The 18,675-nt window shown below is 38.8% G+C and overlaps 1 protein-coding gene across 1 annotated transcript; it reads left to right on the plus strand.

Moving 5' to 3' along the window:
• Positions 1-529: 529 nt before the first annotated feature.
• On the plus strand, positions 530-10,176 carry LOC139734601 (uncharacterized). The gene is made up of 9 exons (XM_071645385.1): positions 530-598; positions 2,834-2,988; positions 3,384-3,465; positions 4,091-4,222; positions 5,503-5,666; positions 6,071-6,240; positions 7,005-7,099; positions 7,956-7,989; positions 8,804-10,176. Exons 2-9 carry the CDS (start codon positions 2,852-2,854, stop codon positions 10,174-10,176), a joined length of 2,187 nt encoding a protein of 728 aa, XP_071501486.1. The 5' UTR covers positions 530-598; positions 2,834-2,851.
• Positions 10,177-18,675: the final 8,499 nt, after the last annotated feature.

Here is an 18,675-nt window from a genome sequence, read left to right on the forward strand (position 1 = left end):
CTTCCTTGCGCGTGCGGTAGGTGTTTTTACTGTGGCTAGGTCGTCTAATCCCTCGTTTCCGCCACGGACCGTCCCTTTGGAAAAAGGTTCACAAGGAAAGCAAGTAGACAGTTGATTGTGTGTTGTTCAGGCCTCCGAAAGGATCATATTCATAGCATAAACATTTAACAGCAGAGGTGTGGATACTGTACAACATGTATGTGCAGACATGCATAGCTAAAGTAAATGGGTAGCATGTCCGTACAGTGCAAATACAATACAAGAACACTGTAACGCTACAATGTATCGGGTAATACTCAGTAACTGATTGATCATCTGGGGCAGGTGGTTGTTGTCTACCGCCATCTAGTGGTAAGTAAAAGAATAATTGCACGAGTACGAGACGCGTGTTGGTACGATCGTACGACAATCGTACGATTACATTGCACTCGTACGGATCTCTACAGAGTGCGCATGTAGTGTGATGAATCGCACAGAGTCGTGCGCAAGCAGCAAATGCTAAGAATCGACGAAGGAGATACATTACATGTACTGACTTTTGTGAAAATTTCGGCAAGAAGTAAGGCTGTCTTCGATCTTCCTTAGATCAACAAAAAAGGTAAGGGCATGGTTGGAAATTCCCGTACATCATTTACATGTAACCTACAGGTGAGATAGCCGTTAGAGATGTGTTTTCTTTTCCAGAAATCTGCCGGCTGCCGTCGCGTTTGATAAACACCATTTTTAAGATAACGGTACCACATATTCAAAGTTGTGTCATGTTGCGTGCTGATATGATAGATACGATAACCGATTTAACGCCGACGGTGCGGTGCTTTTGTGATGACATGTTGCTTGTGATGTTGCATGTAATGTTTGTTGGGGTGGTCTCACATACCATTATCACATGTGTCATTAGTGTTGCTTGTGACATTTGAAGCGAGGTTGATGTGGAACATGTTCTTGAAAGCTCCATCTGATATCGCTGCACTGCAAGCTGCACTGCAAATAAAATCAGGACTACAGGAGAGTGAGGCGATGAGGCAAAGTCGTGAATTTGTGAAATCGGCGCCACCGCAGTGCGCGTGCGTGCACCCGTTGCTTTAGCAAGCAAGGATAGGTTAGGGTTATATTAAGTTTAGGTTAGGTTGTATTTATGGTTAAATTAGCCATTAAATTAGTCGAGGGACATTTATTTTAGGAAGTCCTTCCGTAATCCGAGAATAAAAGGTTGAACAAAAGAAAAAACGGGAGTAAGGATCGAGGAAGGACGAAAGATGTTATGCTGTGGAAATCAGCCCTGCCATAATTTGTATCAATCTCACGTAAACGCCGTTTGGTGGGGCCGCATTCATGAGTGTTATACTGTGGAAGAAAGCCTCACTGCCGTGCTTATGTACTGGTGAATGCCACACGGTGGGGCTGAATTCGCGAGTATAATAAATGGGCAAGCCGCCATGGTAATCAAGTGCGGACACGCAGTGGTGGGGCCTATTTCATTAATATGCCGAGAGTGGATTGGGTTGATTGGAACGCATTGGCATTGCAATTGCCATGCATCAACATCGGGTGACAGTCACAACTGACACTCACCTGCTCACACTCAGAAATTGCCTTAATATTGATTTTAAGTTAAAAACAAAGTTAAAAAACCTGCACCAAGGTTCGACCCCCCCCCCCCCCCCATGCCAAAATTTGACTGCACCCAAAAGCAAAGGCAGTCTTTCTACATCGTATGTAGCCAGCGGTCAAATTTTGGATGCAGGTTTGGTTGAATTATGGGTGGCTTGATTTACTTTCAGACCTGCAGTTCTTCACAGCATTCTTCACAGCAAAGGAATTGTATCGTTAATTAACTGCTGTCTCTGCACCATCAACATCAGCATGCACCTTGTCTGGTTGGCCCTTGCATTGGGATGTTGGTATTTAAACCAAGAAGAAGAGTCAGCAAGAATTCCAAATACCCACATTTTGTATGTTATTATCCCTACTAATGAATTTATCATCAAAGTAACTTTAGTCAAATGCTGTCGCACTGATAATTACTGTAGATACAACTTTTGTATATACTTAAAGTTTGTGACCTGAGGATGTTCCCATACATGTGTGTTGTTGTTTTTATTAGGTTTTTTTTCTGTTCAGAGACTTGGGCAAGACTTCCTTATTGTATGTCACCCCTTCCCCCCTCCACCCCGCTAATACCCCACCACTTACCAAATACATTGTACAGTACGTGTATTTGTGTTCATGTGTGCATAAGCTAATGAGGGTACTACTATAGGGTAGTATTGTAGAGTGGTATGGCAAAATTAGTGGGAGAGTACAGGGAAGTCTTTCTGGCAATTAATGATTGCTGGTCCACATTTTAATAATCTCTGAGCTGAGATGATGATTTTGTGGTTGCCTCTCAAGTCTATTCTTTCAATGCTTATAATGTTTTTTTTTTTGTAAGCTGGTTTTTCAGGAATTCAGTGGAAGAAATATGATAGATTAAGGGGACTGTCATTGTTCAATTTTGACGAAGATGATTTTTACTTCCACTGTGTACATCTACGTATGAGCATTGGAAGATTTGTGAGCTTATGGCATCAATGCCTTGTGTCCTGTGTATTTCATATCATTGTGACTGTCTGACTGATATCCCCGTTTTGTGACAAATCATAAAACAAGTACATCATGTACAGTTTGTAGTTTAAGGTCATTGTAACATGTTGCATGGCAGAATGAATTTGTTTTCTTGTACAGTACACATGTATTACCAAAAGTGACCTCTTGCACTGTTTAAAAGTTTTGAAGTATTTGCATGTTTCAGTTGGTTGGTCTTGATACTGAATACTTTTCTCTTAAATAAGAGACAGCAATTGTGAGCACAATGCCTTGCTGGTACTATGAAAAGGAGGACCTTGAGAGCACCCCATCCATCAAAGATGGTATCGATGCAAACACAGAGGCTCGCTATCGTAGAGAAGGATCACGCTTCATCATTGAAGCAGGCACAACACAAGGACTGTATCCTTTCCTTCAGTGATGATGATGGGATTGTTTAAATGGGACATTTTAGGGGAGTGATAGTATCTGTGATGTGCTTGATGAATTGTGTGTGGACTCTATAACTGGCAATAAATTTGTCTCTATGTACATACATGTAGCGTGCTGTTTGAGGCATCTGTATTGGCTGTCTGTAGGGGAATAAAAGAGGGTTTATCTAGTAAATGTGATAATGTCATGAATCGCACTATGTGATGTGCTGTACTGTAGCTATAGTCAAATTGCACTTATGTACAAGATCACAATGAATTGAGCCTACAAGATGCAAACTTTTGTATGTATCAGGCTGAACTTCATGTCCGTACGCATGTGTCTTAATACAGCTGCAGCATGTTATTTCCTTAATATCCTATCAGTCGTTACGATACAATGGCAACAGGAGTTGTGTACTTTCATCGATTCTACATGTTCCATTCATTCAAGGAGTTTCCACGCTATGTAAGTACCACTTCTTTTCACCTCTTTCATACACACCCATTGTCATGTTTCATTTCATGGACAATATAAAAAACAAATATTGATAGTGATGCTTTTTTTTTTTACAGTGTTCATTTTGCTATGGAGTCATATCAAGCATACAAATATACGTTCATCATCGCATCTGTCCTATACTTTAAAATTAGGTCTACAAACTAAGACTAATTCCTTTATCATTTCTTGTTTTTAAGTTTACTGGCACAATGTGTACATTTCTTGTATCTGTTTAACTTGGATGCATCAGGTACAACTTTATGCTTTCAAATATATCGATATTACAGTTGTTTTTCAAAGTCTTCATGAAGGAGAATTAGCCTCGAATGGCATGCATTATAAGAAAATTGTCCAAATTGTTACTTTAATGCAACCTCATAAGCACAGTGATGTTAAATTTTACACCTGTATGGGCATGTTTCATTGTAGGATGAGGTGAATGTTAAAACTCATCTCAAAACAGGATAAACAAGTGTTATCAGGTTACAGCTGTCATTGTAATGTGACTTATGAAAGTTTTATGTGTATCATGTGACCCCAAAGAAGATGGACTCTCGTGAAACCTGTATGTGCAATTCTGTTGTGTTTTCAGGTCATGGGTGCAGCTTGTCTGTTTCTAGCAGGCAAAGTGGAGGAAACCCCAAAGAAGTGTAAGGACATCATCAAGATTGCAAAGAACATCTTGTCAGAGCAACACTTTGCTGCTTTTGGAGATGATCCCAAGGTGATATTTTTATTTCACATATTCTAACTACAAATTGTATATGCTGTGTAGAATATTCACTGTCCTCTTTCATGAAAGCAAGAGATAACCTGTGCCATCAAAGCTGTTACTCAACACTTTGGTTGAATGGCAAAATTCTAATTGAATGTCTGTTGTATTCAACATGTTTGACTTATGTGTAGATCTCCACCTTCCATACATTGTATATGCTAAAGCAGAGGTCGAGGTTGTTTTAAACGTACACTTTGACTGTCAAATCTGACAGTGACATGCTCAAGGGCATGCATTACCCCAAAATTATAGCAACAATACTATATCCCTGAAGGGATATCTCACTGAGCGGTGAATGTTAGTGAATGTAGCAATTTTAGGTTTCATCCAGGGTTCGTTAAAGTTGCAATCAAGTTCGTTATCAGTTGCAATCAAACTCACAAACAATTTTCATTGTCGCAAACAGTTTTCCATGTCGCAATTTGTCGTAAAGAAATTTTGAACATGTTCAAAATTCATTTGCGACAAGAAAAACTGTTTGCAACATGGAAAACAGTTTGTGAATTTGATTGCAATTGTTAACGAATTTGAATGCAACCGTTTATGAACCCTTACAAAACCTAAAATTCACTAAAATTGTCTGCGTTTGCAAACATTCGTCGCTCAATGAGATGCCCCCTTGTGAAATTATTGTCATCTGTAAAATCTCTCATGTCTCGGGGAGATACAGTGTACTTGCAAAAGTTGACTCCAAGGGGACCAGAGGAAAATTCTCCAAATTGCACAGCGGAAGTGACACATATTTATATCCATCCGGGTAGAATTTGTCTGACTCTGGCAATTTTTTTAGACTTGCTCAAGGTCGACTTGAGCAAAGTTGGTCGTACCTCACACGTATACAGTATCTTTACTAGTAAATGCTTCGTATTCATTGTTGTGTGTGTTCATGTAGTCCAGTTGCAGAGATACAAACCTTGTAATGTAAATAGCAGCATTGCAATTCTGAGGGCTGGATGGCAATTTTTTTTTTTTTTTTGGGGGGGGGAATAGTATTCTACCTTTCATTTGAAAGATATATGTGGTTATACAATTTGGTAAAAACAGTATTTTCCATGAAATCTGCAGTCCTTTAGGCAAAAAAAAAAAATACGAAAAGGTAACAGTTGGAATCCCTGCAGTTGCCTGCTTGATTCAAATGGATGCTATGGGATTCTGAAAAGGCAGCTTGTAGTAGAAGTCAGGCCACAAGGTCACAGCCTCACTGACCCCCCTCATTGTGCTTGTGACAGGAGGAGATCATGACACACGAGCGCATCTTGCTGCAGACCATCAAGTTTGACCTGCAGGTGGAGCACCCCTACAGCTACCTGCTGAAGTACGCCAAAACCTTCAAGGGAGACAAGGATAAGATCCAGAAGCTGGTGCAGATGGCGTGGACCTTTGTCAATGACAGGTGATTCAGTTCTCCATGAGAATGTGATATGTATTCATGAACACAAATTTAATATCCCGCACTGAATTTTGATTGGAGTCTTTGATACCACTCTCTCTTGAAGTCTCTGTCACAACTATTTGGTTATCAGGGTTATAAGAAGTTAACCATGGTAGTCCATCATGATTGTTAGGTGTCAGAATGCAAGCTTATCTAGAACATTCATTCTATGGCAGTTTATACTTCAGAACCACAAGAGTATTTACTAAGTAGACTCTATGCAAAGTAAGGCTTCAGTGGTTCCCAAGTGGTAATTTGATATGAGGTTACATGACCATTTCTTGACATAGCTATCATTAGTATTGACTGCACATACTACTAGCATTAATGTATCTTGCTGTTGTTTCTCCCCACACATGGCGCAGTTTGTGCACCACTTTGTGCCTGCAGTGGGAGCCATACATCGTTGCTGTGGGTTTCCTCTACCTGGCTGGCCGGCTGTCCAAGAGTGACCTGATGGACTGGTCAGGGAAGTCCACAAAGGTCAAGTGGTGGGAGCAGCTGAATGAGGATGTCTCGCTGGACATCATGGAGGGTCAGTCGAGATCTTAAGGAAACTGTGTTCTTGTTCTTGACATTATCTCAAGAACTTGTCAGTCCTTTGCAAATATTGTCATACGTCAGTTCAAATGATTGCATTGACCTTTTTTATTCATTAGAATCTTATGCATCATGTGGCTTAGAAATGAAAAATATAAGTACTTTTTATTGTCACTATCTAGTCTGCTGATGTCTCCCAGTTTTAGAGAACTGTCATGATATCATTATTATTATTATTATTATTATTATTATTATTATTATTATTATTATTATTATTATTATTATTATTATCATTATTATTGTTATTATTATTATCATTATTATTATATTATATTATATTATTATTGTTATCATTATCATGATTATTATTATTATTTTTGTTATAATTATTGTTATGAGATACCGAGGTTAGTTAGCTTTTAAAATTTGATACCCAAGAAAAAGAGGAGATGCCAGCATTTTTGTGTGCATTGTATGCGTCCATCTTGCCATGTAGTAACAAAAGTAGTTGAGATTGAGCATGGCAGACACTTACTTGTGAAAAAAAGCCCATGAAAATTAAAAATCCCAAGACATAAGCTAGAGAAATTTTAGTTTCTTTTTCGAGAGCATTCATATGAATCATGAATAACAAATGATGCATCCCTGTGTGTCTTTTCAGTTTTAAGATTATTATGCAGAGTGAGAGTAAGTACAAATTTCAGTTGTCACATTGTGTGATGGATTAAGGGCACATATATTTCCTTCTCTAATTTTCAGAAATTTGCCATAAATTGCTGGATTTGTATGCAGCTGGACAGCAAAAGGGAACCCCTCACACACCAAGCAAGGCTGTTGTCAAACGTTCCAAACCAGTGAGTATGCTAGATAACATGTTCAGTGCAAAGATGGAAGTTGCAGAGCTCATTATATTGTATGAAAAGTGTGAAGTGCTGAGTAATCATCCACAGCTGACTTGAAAAGTGGTCCCTGTGTGATCATGGAGAAATTATGATTCTTGTCCTGTAATCCCTGGTATGGTGTATATTTGTACCAACATTCACATTTTTTTTTTCTCTCTTTCATATTGTTTTAAGAAAACAATACATCAACAAAACTGTGAAAGTGGCTGGCATTGACATAACAAATGACCTGTCATGACCCATATGGATAAGACCAATGATATTATTCATCAGACCCTCATTATGAAGAACATTCCTCATATAAACTTGTTTTATAAGAAAGTGTGTTTAATGATATAGTTTTAACTGATGTATAAGAGACATTTCAGCATGCCCATGGAGATTGTTATAACAAGAGTCTAATGTACTGTTTATCACCAAGAATATGAAGTGTAGTGTATGTAGTAGTAAAGGAGGAAATCAAATAATGCTAGATATACACTATTTTCTCACCATATGTGTCATATAGATGACTACACTGTGATATTGTGAGACAATGTGAGATGATATTGTATTGCTAGATATACACAGTTATCTTACCATATACCATATTTTATATGGATGACTATACAGTGTCTCTGAGATCAAGATGATACTGTAAATGCTGAAGGGGATAGTCCCCTGTAGAATGAAGACCAGTACATGGCCTAAGTCTATTGTTACAGATACTAACAGAGATTAATATTGATTGAGTAACAATTGTTTTGTAAATGACACTATCATTGTTCAGACATATAAATGTATAATCCTGTTCCTTGTTCTACTACAGAAATCAGCACCAGAGGGTGAAGGTTCACATGGAGGTAAGGACTACAATGTTTATTCTGCTATATTACATTATATGAGAACCTTGTGTGGTAAAGGAGAGTAAAACCATGATGAGTTCACCAGAGACTCCAACTCTCCCGTTTTCGACGGGAGATCTCCCTCCGAAAACCCATTTTTGCAAAATCTCCCGTTCTCCCGCTTGAGATTTAATTTCTCCCGCCCTGGCTCTGAGTCTCCCGTTCGAAAGGATTTCTTACTTATTGCTATTGTATGTTAAAAAAAATAAGCCTTAGATAGCACCAGAGAGCATATAGAACCCTAGGAACTTGGCGCTTCGCACACATCAACTTGGAGTCTCCCGTTTGCTAGGGGTTTCAGGCGGGAAAATCTCCAGATCAGAAGGTGCTTTGGGTTGGAGTCTCTGGTTCACGTAGAAACAGAATTGTCTTTTGCATGTTACCATCCAAATTTAATGAATCCTGGGTATGAATGAAGCATGAGCATATAACCTATGACACAAGATAGGATATGATGAAGCTGCTTATTTAACAAAACTGCTTCATATATGCTGTCTCGTACCCTGTTACAGACAGCATGTCAAGTCCTGCTTATGAGATATTTTGATGTATTTTTACTGCACAGCTTTGCAATTGTGAGGGAGTATGAAAAACTGATAAAGTCCACTCGGTAAGGTGTGGCTGTAAAGTGAATTGCAATATGTGTGGTATTTAGTGAATTATACTGCTCTTTCCAGTATATGACCCAGTTTTGATGCCATATGCCATAAGGATATATACCCACATTTAAGTGCCCAATGTGTATTTTGTTTTATTTTGTTTTTTCATTCAGAACCTTCCACCAAAGCAATTAAGCATGATCATCCAAGAGAGAAGCAGAGGCCACCGCCACCACCACCACCTGCCACTCATGCCCCACCGACTGTCACACCCCATGACCGCCAGCAGTCTTCTTCAGTGCCCCCTCCCCCACCACAAGCAAATCCCAGTACTTTCCCGAGCACAAGCATACAGGTTCACCTTGGCTCAACCAGTCAGCCACCCAAGGTGCCTCACCAGGGAATGCACCTTTCGCCCCGACAACCTCCTGCTGTTCAGCATCATCATCCACCTGTGGTGCATCAGCCACCACAGGCTCAGCAAGCGCCGCCTCCAGCATCAGTCCAACAACCCCCACAAATGGGGCATCAGGCTCCTCCATACCACCAGCAGCCCTCATTTCCACTTCCCAAACCAGCTCCTACCACATTTAGTGCACCCCAGTACAACACCCCACCATATTCATCTGCACCCAGTGGACCAGTTCCTCAGGTTGTCGCTCCTCCACCAGTGCAGCCATCCGTATCCGTTCCACCTGCTGTTATACCCACACCACCAGCCTCCCAAGCTCAGTCAACTCCACAGTCATACCAGCAGCTACCTGGACCTTCCCAGTTCCTCAATCATCCTCCACCGCCATTGCTAGCACCTTCCTACAACCGCCCACCACCAGTCAGTACTAGCGCAACCCAACAACCTAATTACCAACAACCCCCACACAACACATCTGTACCCCCGCAGGTTCAGCCTCCAGTTGCGCCCCAGGCCCCGATGTACAGACCTCCACCCCCGTCATCAATACAAGCCAATGTCACAGGCCTCTCCCAGAACAGTGTGCCAAGTATGCCACAGCTTCCACCTCGCCCACTTCCCCCAGGGCTCCCTGCCAACCAGTACCCAACATCAACTCACCCCTCCATTCCACCACCAACAACTCAGTATGCACCACCGGCTCCACCCGTTCACCCTCCAACGGTGCCACCTCACTATCCCATCCAGCGAACCCAACCGACAGAGACTAGCACCCCAACAACGCCTCAGACTGCACCTCCCCAGAGAATGCCCCATAACTTCCCACCTCCTCCTGGGAGCCAGGTTATGCCCAATCAGGGGTCCATAGACCAGTCCATGCTGAGCATTGCTCAGAATTATGCTGCTCAACAGCTCCAAAACCTTGGGATGCCACGAAACATGGCCATGCAGCCGGTGGGTGGCTACGGAAACCAGCAGCAACAGCAGCATCAGCCACAGCAGCAGCAGCAATCACAACCTGGTGCTGTTGGCCCATCAGGACAGGGAGGCTTTTCCACAGGACTGGCCACTGTTCGCATTACTGGCCGGGAGATGGGAAGAAGACCCTCCCATGGTGGTAATAAACGCAGATGAGAATATGATGCAGTAATGTAAATAAGGTGACATTCTCCATGATAGTTGGGTGTCATGTGCATAGATATTTTGCAGTTCTTTTTTGTAGCAAGTTGCCATCGTCATTTATATGTTGGAAAACAATGTACTGTACTTGCATTTCCATTCAAAGGGAAGTAAAGAAATATAACAGATAGATATCTATGAAGCTAGCCTGGCTTCATAATGTTTATTACCTCAAAGGGAAATTTCCACCCTGAAAATTAGTCTGTTTGAATAGAAGCAGAAAAATTAGAGGAACAGGACGACATTAGTTCTAGAAATTCCAGTCAAAACAGAGAAAGATATGATTTTTTTTTTCAAGTTGGGATCAATCAAACGCATTTGGGTAATTCCTTGATGTCACACAAGCTCAACTCTCATTTGCTTTATACTATAAAACAATGAATTTATATTTTCCCACCAAGAAAATTTCCAATAGAACATGTACCCCTGAATACAATCATTGTAGATATTATTCTATAAAACCCCTTCATACAAAATAAAAGGGAAAAATATGTTGTATAACAAAAAAGAGAGATTTATTGAATTTTTGGCACGGGCAAAGGGAAGACCATCTCACAAGTTCCATCACGGAAATGCCAATACAGTCTGTACATGTATGGGCTTGATTGATCACAATTCAAACAAAGAATCATATTGTCTTAGTGTTGATCAGAATGTGCTAACTCGTTCACTGTCCCTTTTCTCTCATTTTGTCTTGTTTTAGTCACTCAAAGTACTGTAAAGCGAGATATTTTCACAGCATGATTTTTGATTGATGGATTTTTTTTTTTTTTTTTTTCGAATTGGAGTTAGCGGCCTTTTTTGCAGCATGAAGTTTTTGTAACTCCACTGGTGGTCAATGCATATAGTGTAGACAAGAACTTTTGCATGCATGTTAATTTCGTGAATGTAGGCAATTGCAGAATTTGCGAAATTAAAATGCACACAAATATTTCTGGTTTTACAGTAATTTTCATGATGGATTTCTCCATTGAGAAAGATGAAAAAGAGATATGGCCAGAGAATCTGTACTTCCTTTGGAGAATGACTTGAATTGGAATGGTTTTGCATAATGAAAGAGGTTCTTGTGAAAAGTATTGCCTAAAACAAAGAATATGCTTGCACTTGAGTGGATAATTCATGTGTGCCCTGCAATTAACATTTTCTTAATGATTTTCAAGTATTTGTTTCAAAACTTGAGACCAGTCTGTAAAGTCACATTTGCACATCCTACCTGATGTGTCTAAGTTTTCCTTCAAAGCTGTTTTTTTTTTTTTTTGTACATGGTCGCATGAATTGACCGATTCCAGTTATGTCCCAGCCACTGCTGTTTGTCAATCCCGAGATCCCTTTTGAAATGAAAAGTAGCTAGACTTGCCTACAAAATTTTAAAGGGATAACTTTGTAATACTTATGTGAGTTGTCAACACAATACATACACGCACATTAAAAGAATAAAAATTGATGCATACTGTATTTCTAAATGTCAACAAATATTGCTATGTAGTCAATGCTACTGGCATTGATGTACTATTATCATAGCTCATTTGGAACCCATATGATTTTAAACAAGCCACAGGAGCTGCTTTCTCCAAAGGGATATTCCTTCCAAAGTGTTTCCTTTTTACGGTTGTATTGGCAGAGTGAAGGTCTGTTATACAATGCCCAAGTCATGTGATGCTCTGCATCCGGCATTTCTTCCAAAAAATGGACAGGTGGTAAAGTTTTCCCGGATGGTTTGCATCCAAGCTACAGATGGTCACGTTCATGGACGAATAGTTACATTTAGTTACAGTTACTTACGTAACTCTGCATTGGTGGGGACTCCATGTGTTCAAAATTTCAAAAGCTTGGTGCCATAATTTTGTGTTTCACTACGGATTAGTCACGGACAGTTACGACCCTACAGATGCCTGCACTCGTGCTGCATCTACTTGTCCGTATCTATCCACGGCGGATGTAACTCAACGTAAGCAACTGTGTGACTGGAGCTTAATGGTTGCATTTTCTCCCCAATCCCCAGATATCAGTATCAACAGATTACTCTCACTGAGCCGACCCAATGTGCCAAATACATCAGAATTGATTTCATATCCCAATGAGATTTCTGCAGCGTCCGCATATAATTACTCCCCCAGGGCATGTGCTTGTTTCATGCAGATGCATAGATATTCAAAGTGCACCAAACAGAATGTTGCACACACTTCTCTAATTTTGTCACAGTCATACAGATCTCAATGTATCGGTATCCAGCATTGTCAATCTGTTGAATTGCGACCTTCACATTCAAATAAAATGGTGAAAAGTGTAAGCACCTCGAACATTTATCTCCATGTGTACTTGTGACCAGTCTGCTGTTCTTTGTATGCTCTGTAAGTTTTGAAGTTTCTGCAATACAGTGAACTTCTGTCATAACGAACACGGTTATAATGAAACTCTTGTGTCAACAAAATCAAAATTCAGGTCCCAGAATTACCTCCTATATACACTATACTGTTCGGGTAAATAGCGAAAGAAAACCGCCAGTCCCGACGACTTCGTTATAACGTGAGTACACTGTATGCAGGCACCTCACATGAATATATTAGCTCAGCTTTGTTTTCTATCAATATTTAATCCATGCAGTCACACATCACATTTACACATGCAGTAGAACAAAATGAGTGTAGAAGTTGAATGAATTCATTTCACACAAACACACACACACAAACACATACACGGTAACAATATACATTTACAAATTCTTACAGATGGCTATTCTTTCAGTTTTTTATTCATTCTGTGAGTCTGAGAGCAAATGTCTGCATGACAAGACCTGCATTCGTGGAAATAGAATGTGAAAGACTAAATCATATTCAACTTTGAATTCAAAAGAAGACAAAAAAAGAAAAAGAAACCACCAATACCAGCTGAGTGGGGAATGATAAAAGCAGAGCAAACATTTAGTTTACATCCTTATTAACCGCAACAGTTGGGACATCCCCTTCAAGATATCATGACATGGTACTGTACTATCTTTGTAGCTACAGAGGTACAGTACATTTCTCTCATATTTGTCAATATATGACAAAGTACAGTAAGTGAATATTCAGTACTGATTACGTCCAAACCATAGGAAAGAGGTGTCGACCATTTGACATCACAATTCAGATATACGTTGTATACGTACCATACTGACCCAGGCATTTTCAGCTACCAGTCTATTTCGCCGTATTTTGCATGAAGTATGAGCCTTTACTTGTGCGGTAAAACACTGATAGACCACTATATAAAAAGTCAGTTGCATAAAAGTACCTGTATGTGACAATATTTTCATGCATGAAGTACTGTAGAAGTGGAAATTTTCACGGTGTTGAAGTTTTTGGACATTTTGCACAACCAGAAACTTGCACGAAAATAAAAGCACACCAATATTTTGCTTGCCATATGGTCCAGTAGTGGATGTCTTGATTTCGCAGAATTAAAAACACAAGCAAAACTCATCTTACCCGGCCCAGCGTGAACAATTTACTCATGCAAAAATATTCACTTTTACAGTATGAGCCCTCAACTGTTTTGCAATACACATACATTGATAAAACCCTCAGTTGCATACCTTCCTGAGTTTGTTGCATGTACAGTGTAAACGCAAAATATTTTGGACCTACTTGACCTCTCGCCTTTTCTGATATCAGCTTCATTTGATTTGTAAAATGCCCTATTGCAGTAAATTAGCCATGTAACTTGAAGAACTTGCTTCCATACAGTTGTACTGAAATTCAGAATAAACAGCCTGATTTGATTTTTCAACTGTAATTGATTACAGTTGAACAAACATAAAATGCCCAGACTTTCCAAATGCAATTGGCCATAATACTACACTTATGCATGTACAAAAAATAGACAAATGATACTTTTATTTCTTTAGGATTTGATCCATGCTAAAGAACATTCATGAACTCTTTTAAAAACTAGGCATTTGCCTTTGAATTCTGGCCACCAGCAAATTTTGTTCAAAATATATAAATCCTGATTTTTCCTATACTTTTTCCATGTACCACGATTTGTTGAAGTTCTCATTCATCTGAGGTATGAAGAATAAGTGACATTGAGACATTGACCTTGACATTTGTCCTCTATTAACTACCCAGCTTTTAAACAGTACTGTCATGTTACAATGTTCTGGCATGCATACTGACACATTAGTTGTTTCAGTCATTGCACAAACATTTTAGAAATTGTCTTTGAACCAAGCCCCATAGCTCTTCCCCTTAAACTTTATTACGTCATCGCTCTGCCATTTTTCATTCTTCCTCCAAGTCTGAAGACAATTGGATTGCTTCATTGATGGTTATTGCATATCGAGTGACATCTCTCATGGATCTGTGGACCAATGACATACAAACAATGACTCTAGCTCCACAGACACATAAATATTACACGCATCTGTGCAGTAATGTAAAATTGAGTACATTATTCTCAGAGAAAGAGAAAGAGATGGGGGGGGGGGATGGCAAACTATTATGCAGGGTGTTTTGGAATGTTTATGAATATTTCCTCAATGGCTTCTAAACATTTATTTCATCAAAACGTTAACATTATCATATCTATCATAATCCACTACACATGGGTACTGTGTAAATGAAAAATATGAATAAATATATATATATATATATATATATATATATATATATATATATATATGTGTGTGTGTGTGTGTGTGTGTGTGTGTGTGTGTGTGTGTAAGAATTCTCAAGGACAAGAAGTTTGAGTCCCACAGAACGCTGTTTAAAAAAAGAAGAAGAAAAAAAAAAGGTCATCCATGTTTGGACTGCATTATGGCACTTGAAAGGGAAGTAGTACAAGTCAAATTTTGCTTTTAAAAAATACAAGTAAGAAGAAATCCTACATGTGAATTATTGCAAGTTGCACTTACATTTGAATTGATCCTAAAGGAAATGTTAACAGGGTAAATGACAGCATAAAAATAAAATGATGGTACAAAATAATCATGATGTAGTGCTTGCAGTGCTTCAAGATTGCAGGAACCTGAGAATCCTGGTATGATTGAAAAACTTAGATATGTTATGTAGCATTTAATGCAGGACAACAAAATAAGCTTGGGAAAGTACAAATGTTTTAATTCTACTTTTCTGTGTTTTGACCATTGAATGCTATTTGATTTGTGTCCAATTTCATTTTTTTTTCTACAATCAAATGTGAGAAGTGAGTGAACTGTAACAAAGTTCAGTGAAAAGGGTCAATCACAAGCATGTGACAATCAGATTTAACCACTACTCTCTGCTATGCCTTAGTATGGCAACTACACAACATATTTACCTTACTCTGCATTTTTCGTATGAGCTTGCTGCCCTGGTGTGCAACACCAGCACAGCCTGCTCAGACTTTGCAAAATACGTGCTCTCAATTTCATAGAAGGAGCAATCAGAAAGTAATCAATCTGAATATTTCAAAAAGAGGTAGAGAACATACTGAAACTTGCCACAAATGACTTGCACTTAACACACACAAACACACTTTGTTGTGAATCCAAACTTTTTACTTTATATTTTCCACCTGTTTGAGTTTCCGTGCTAGTGACAATGCTGTAGGCTCCCCTGCAGCAGGGTTGCCTACTACCCTGCCTTTCCCTAAAAGTGCTCAATGGCATTTGCTGTATTAAGACCACTTGCTGGAGAACATTTAATGAATATGCACGATTTGGATACACTACTTCTTGATGAAAGCTAAAAGAAAAAAAAAATGATTTTGTTCTCATGTTGTCATGGTAACATTATAAGAGTACATACAGACTGGAAGGATGGATGCACAGTCAATTGTCAACCCATTATGACTGCAAAATTGGCACAGGTCTGTGTATTCATCTAAACACACATTATACAGGAAACGTACATGATTGGAAATGTATTCTTCAGAGTCGAAGTACACAGTGATAAGCATGCGACTTACATAAATCACATCAGAACATCTGTTCGTATCCGACATGATTCTTTGAACAATACAGCTTGACAATCTTCAACGGAAAATTTCAGCTCATCATTAATTATTTCATTATAACCTCACATAGATCATACACGCTAATATACAAAACATTGGGGTTTTTTTTTTTTCTACAGAGCTGCTAATATAGATTTAAATAGATGCATCTTTACATATACAAATCTAATCTAAGCTTACTTCAAAGGCAAATAAATTGCACAAACATGAAAGACTCGAATTTCTACAGTTTGATTGCCAGACACTCCCATCATAAGCAACTTTACAGTTTAGAGCAAATAAGGCATTTAATACAGCAAATTGCAACTTTATATAAAACTTGTCAAGGGGAAATGAATTTTTAAATTTTTCTTTTTTGACAGAGAGATATGCACAAGAGCATCTCATTATCATTTTGTATTTTTGAAATACATTGACAACCATTCCAGTTTTGCATAGGAAGGTACGCTAATAATTATCATGTAGCAGAGACTGATAATGTTATGTTGTTTTTGTTTTGTTTTGGGTGACTGTTTTTTCTTCTTTTTTTTTGTTAGATGTAATAGAATGTTGTTCAAGCTGCAGCATTTCCTTCTGTCCATGTTGATTGAGGAAGAAATGGAAGCCAAGATTTGTCTATTGTCATCTTATTTTCTGACATTCTGAACTTTTCCTGGAATACCACCACTTTCTCTGATTTTGCCAGTATGGAATCTCTTTTTGTTGTATCGTGATTTAATGGAAGAACCTCAACCTCGACCAGTCATCTCTGATGCAAACACACCATTGCTTAAATTTACACTTCATCACTTTGTGACAAGATAGAAATAAGATTTCTTCTTCTTCTTCTTTTACCAAATTCTGGAAGGACTAGAAACAGGATAGCTGGTCCTTGTAAGGTACATACAATATTGCTAGCATGCAATGGTCCATGTACATGTACTTGTACCACGCAAACACATGTCAAACTACACTGAATACACTGCAATACACTGTCAAATCCTGAATATCCACTTATGGATTTTGTTTCATCTGGCTCAAAAATGATTTCAACAGATTACCCTAATATAATACGCTTTGTTGTTCATAATTCTTTATCATTAAATCCAGTCATTACTCCTATCGTTAAATTTTTTATAGTGATACATTTAACAGTAGCTGTATATAAGATACAAATGTAAAGACCCAATATGCCTGTTTATAAAGGAAAAGTTAAACTGTGTTTCGCTATGACAGAGTTTTGGCTATAATTCTAAATCCTTTCTTCTTACAAGTCTTAACCACCCAGCTTGCCTTGCTACATCATTGCCAGACCATGCTGTAATTTTACACATATCCCTCCCACCTATCACTTCCCACAGTCCCAGCACATTCAAGTTCAGTCCTTGCCCCAATACTTCACGATCTCTGACTTCTGCAACACAGCAGTCATCACTCTCAATTCATCTGGTTTTGGAATCAGAACGAGTAGATCTCTTTGGTTCAGATTCCTCTCCAAACAGAGTGATAGGTATAAATTCTAACTTCAATTATCAAAGTCTTGAAATTCATTTGTTTTGCATCATTTCCATAATCATTCCATCTTCTGTCACATTTTTGACAATAGTTACAATTTGTTGAGAAAGTATGCTCAATTTCCAATGATTATGAGGTGTTTGAAATAGATTGACAAGTTCTGCTGTATGCTTGTGAGCATTACAAAAAAAAAAAAAAAAAAATCACTTTACACGCAAATTAGTGGATTCATGCTTAGGAATCATATTCCAATTTCATGCTTCAGAGATCAAAGCTGCAAAGTTTTGGCAAAATGCAATGTGAACATCACTATACAAATAAAACTTGTGGTACTGCACAGAAACAGATTGTCTCACCTAACGCTAACAATCTCCTTGGCTAAGTTGGTGCTGAGTGCATGCCACTGAGATATGACTTTACAAGTGCCCAGCCCGACAGCTGAATGATGGTTGGGATGCAGGTGATGACTGAGACTACTATGATTACAGTGCTCTATAAGCTTGACGACATTAAGTCATGTTTCTACCAACCCAACCCAACCACCCGCCCCCCCCCCCCCCCCCCCCGATATCACAATATCATCACTATCTGCAGTAGTAGTAGCAGAAGTAGAAGTAGATGTAGTAGTAGTAGTAGTAGTAGTAGTAGTAGTAGTAGTAGTAGTAGTAGTAGTAGCAGCAGCAGCAGCAGCAGTAGTAGTAGTAGTAGTAGTACACCAACAGAAATAGAATTAACATTACTACTGCTATTACAACAACTTCTACTACAACTACCACTTTTACAACTTGTAACCACTACTACTATTAAAACAACTTCTACTACAACTACCACTTTTACAACTTGTAACCACTACTACTATTACAACTACTTCTCTTCATGTGACGTTATAACCATCATCAATGTCATTGTCATTCAGTGATCTTGCTGTATCATGCCCCAGTAAAAAATCCCCTGGCAAGTATGCACTGGCCATGTGTTTTATCG

The sequence above is a fragment of the Diadema antillarum genome, unplaced genomic scaffold, assembly GCF_040938485.1.
Source record: "Diadema antillarum isolate AM-2024a unplaced genomic scaffold, OU_Dant_1.0 seq00000533_RagTag, whole genome shotgun sequence".
In the NCBI taxonomy this organism is placed as follows: Eukaryota; Metazoa; Echinodermata; class Echinoidea; order Diadematoida; family Diadematidae; genus Diadema; species Diadema antillarum.

Excerpts from the sequence above, each read along its gene's own strand:
- LOC139734601 (XM_071645385.1), top strand. The coding sequence starts at position 2,852 with ATGCCTTGCTGGTACTATGAAAAGGAGGACCTTGAGAGCACCCCATCC. Across the intron at positions 2,989-3,383 it reads GCAGGCACAACACAAGGACT|TCGTTACGATACAATGGCAA; the intron begins GTATCCTTTCCT and ends ATATCCTATCAG. Across the intron at positions 4,223-5,502 it reads CTTTTGGAGATGATCCCAAG|GAGGAGATCATGACACACGA; the intron begins GTGATATTTTTA and ends TGCTTGTGACAG.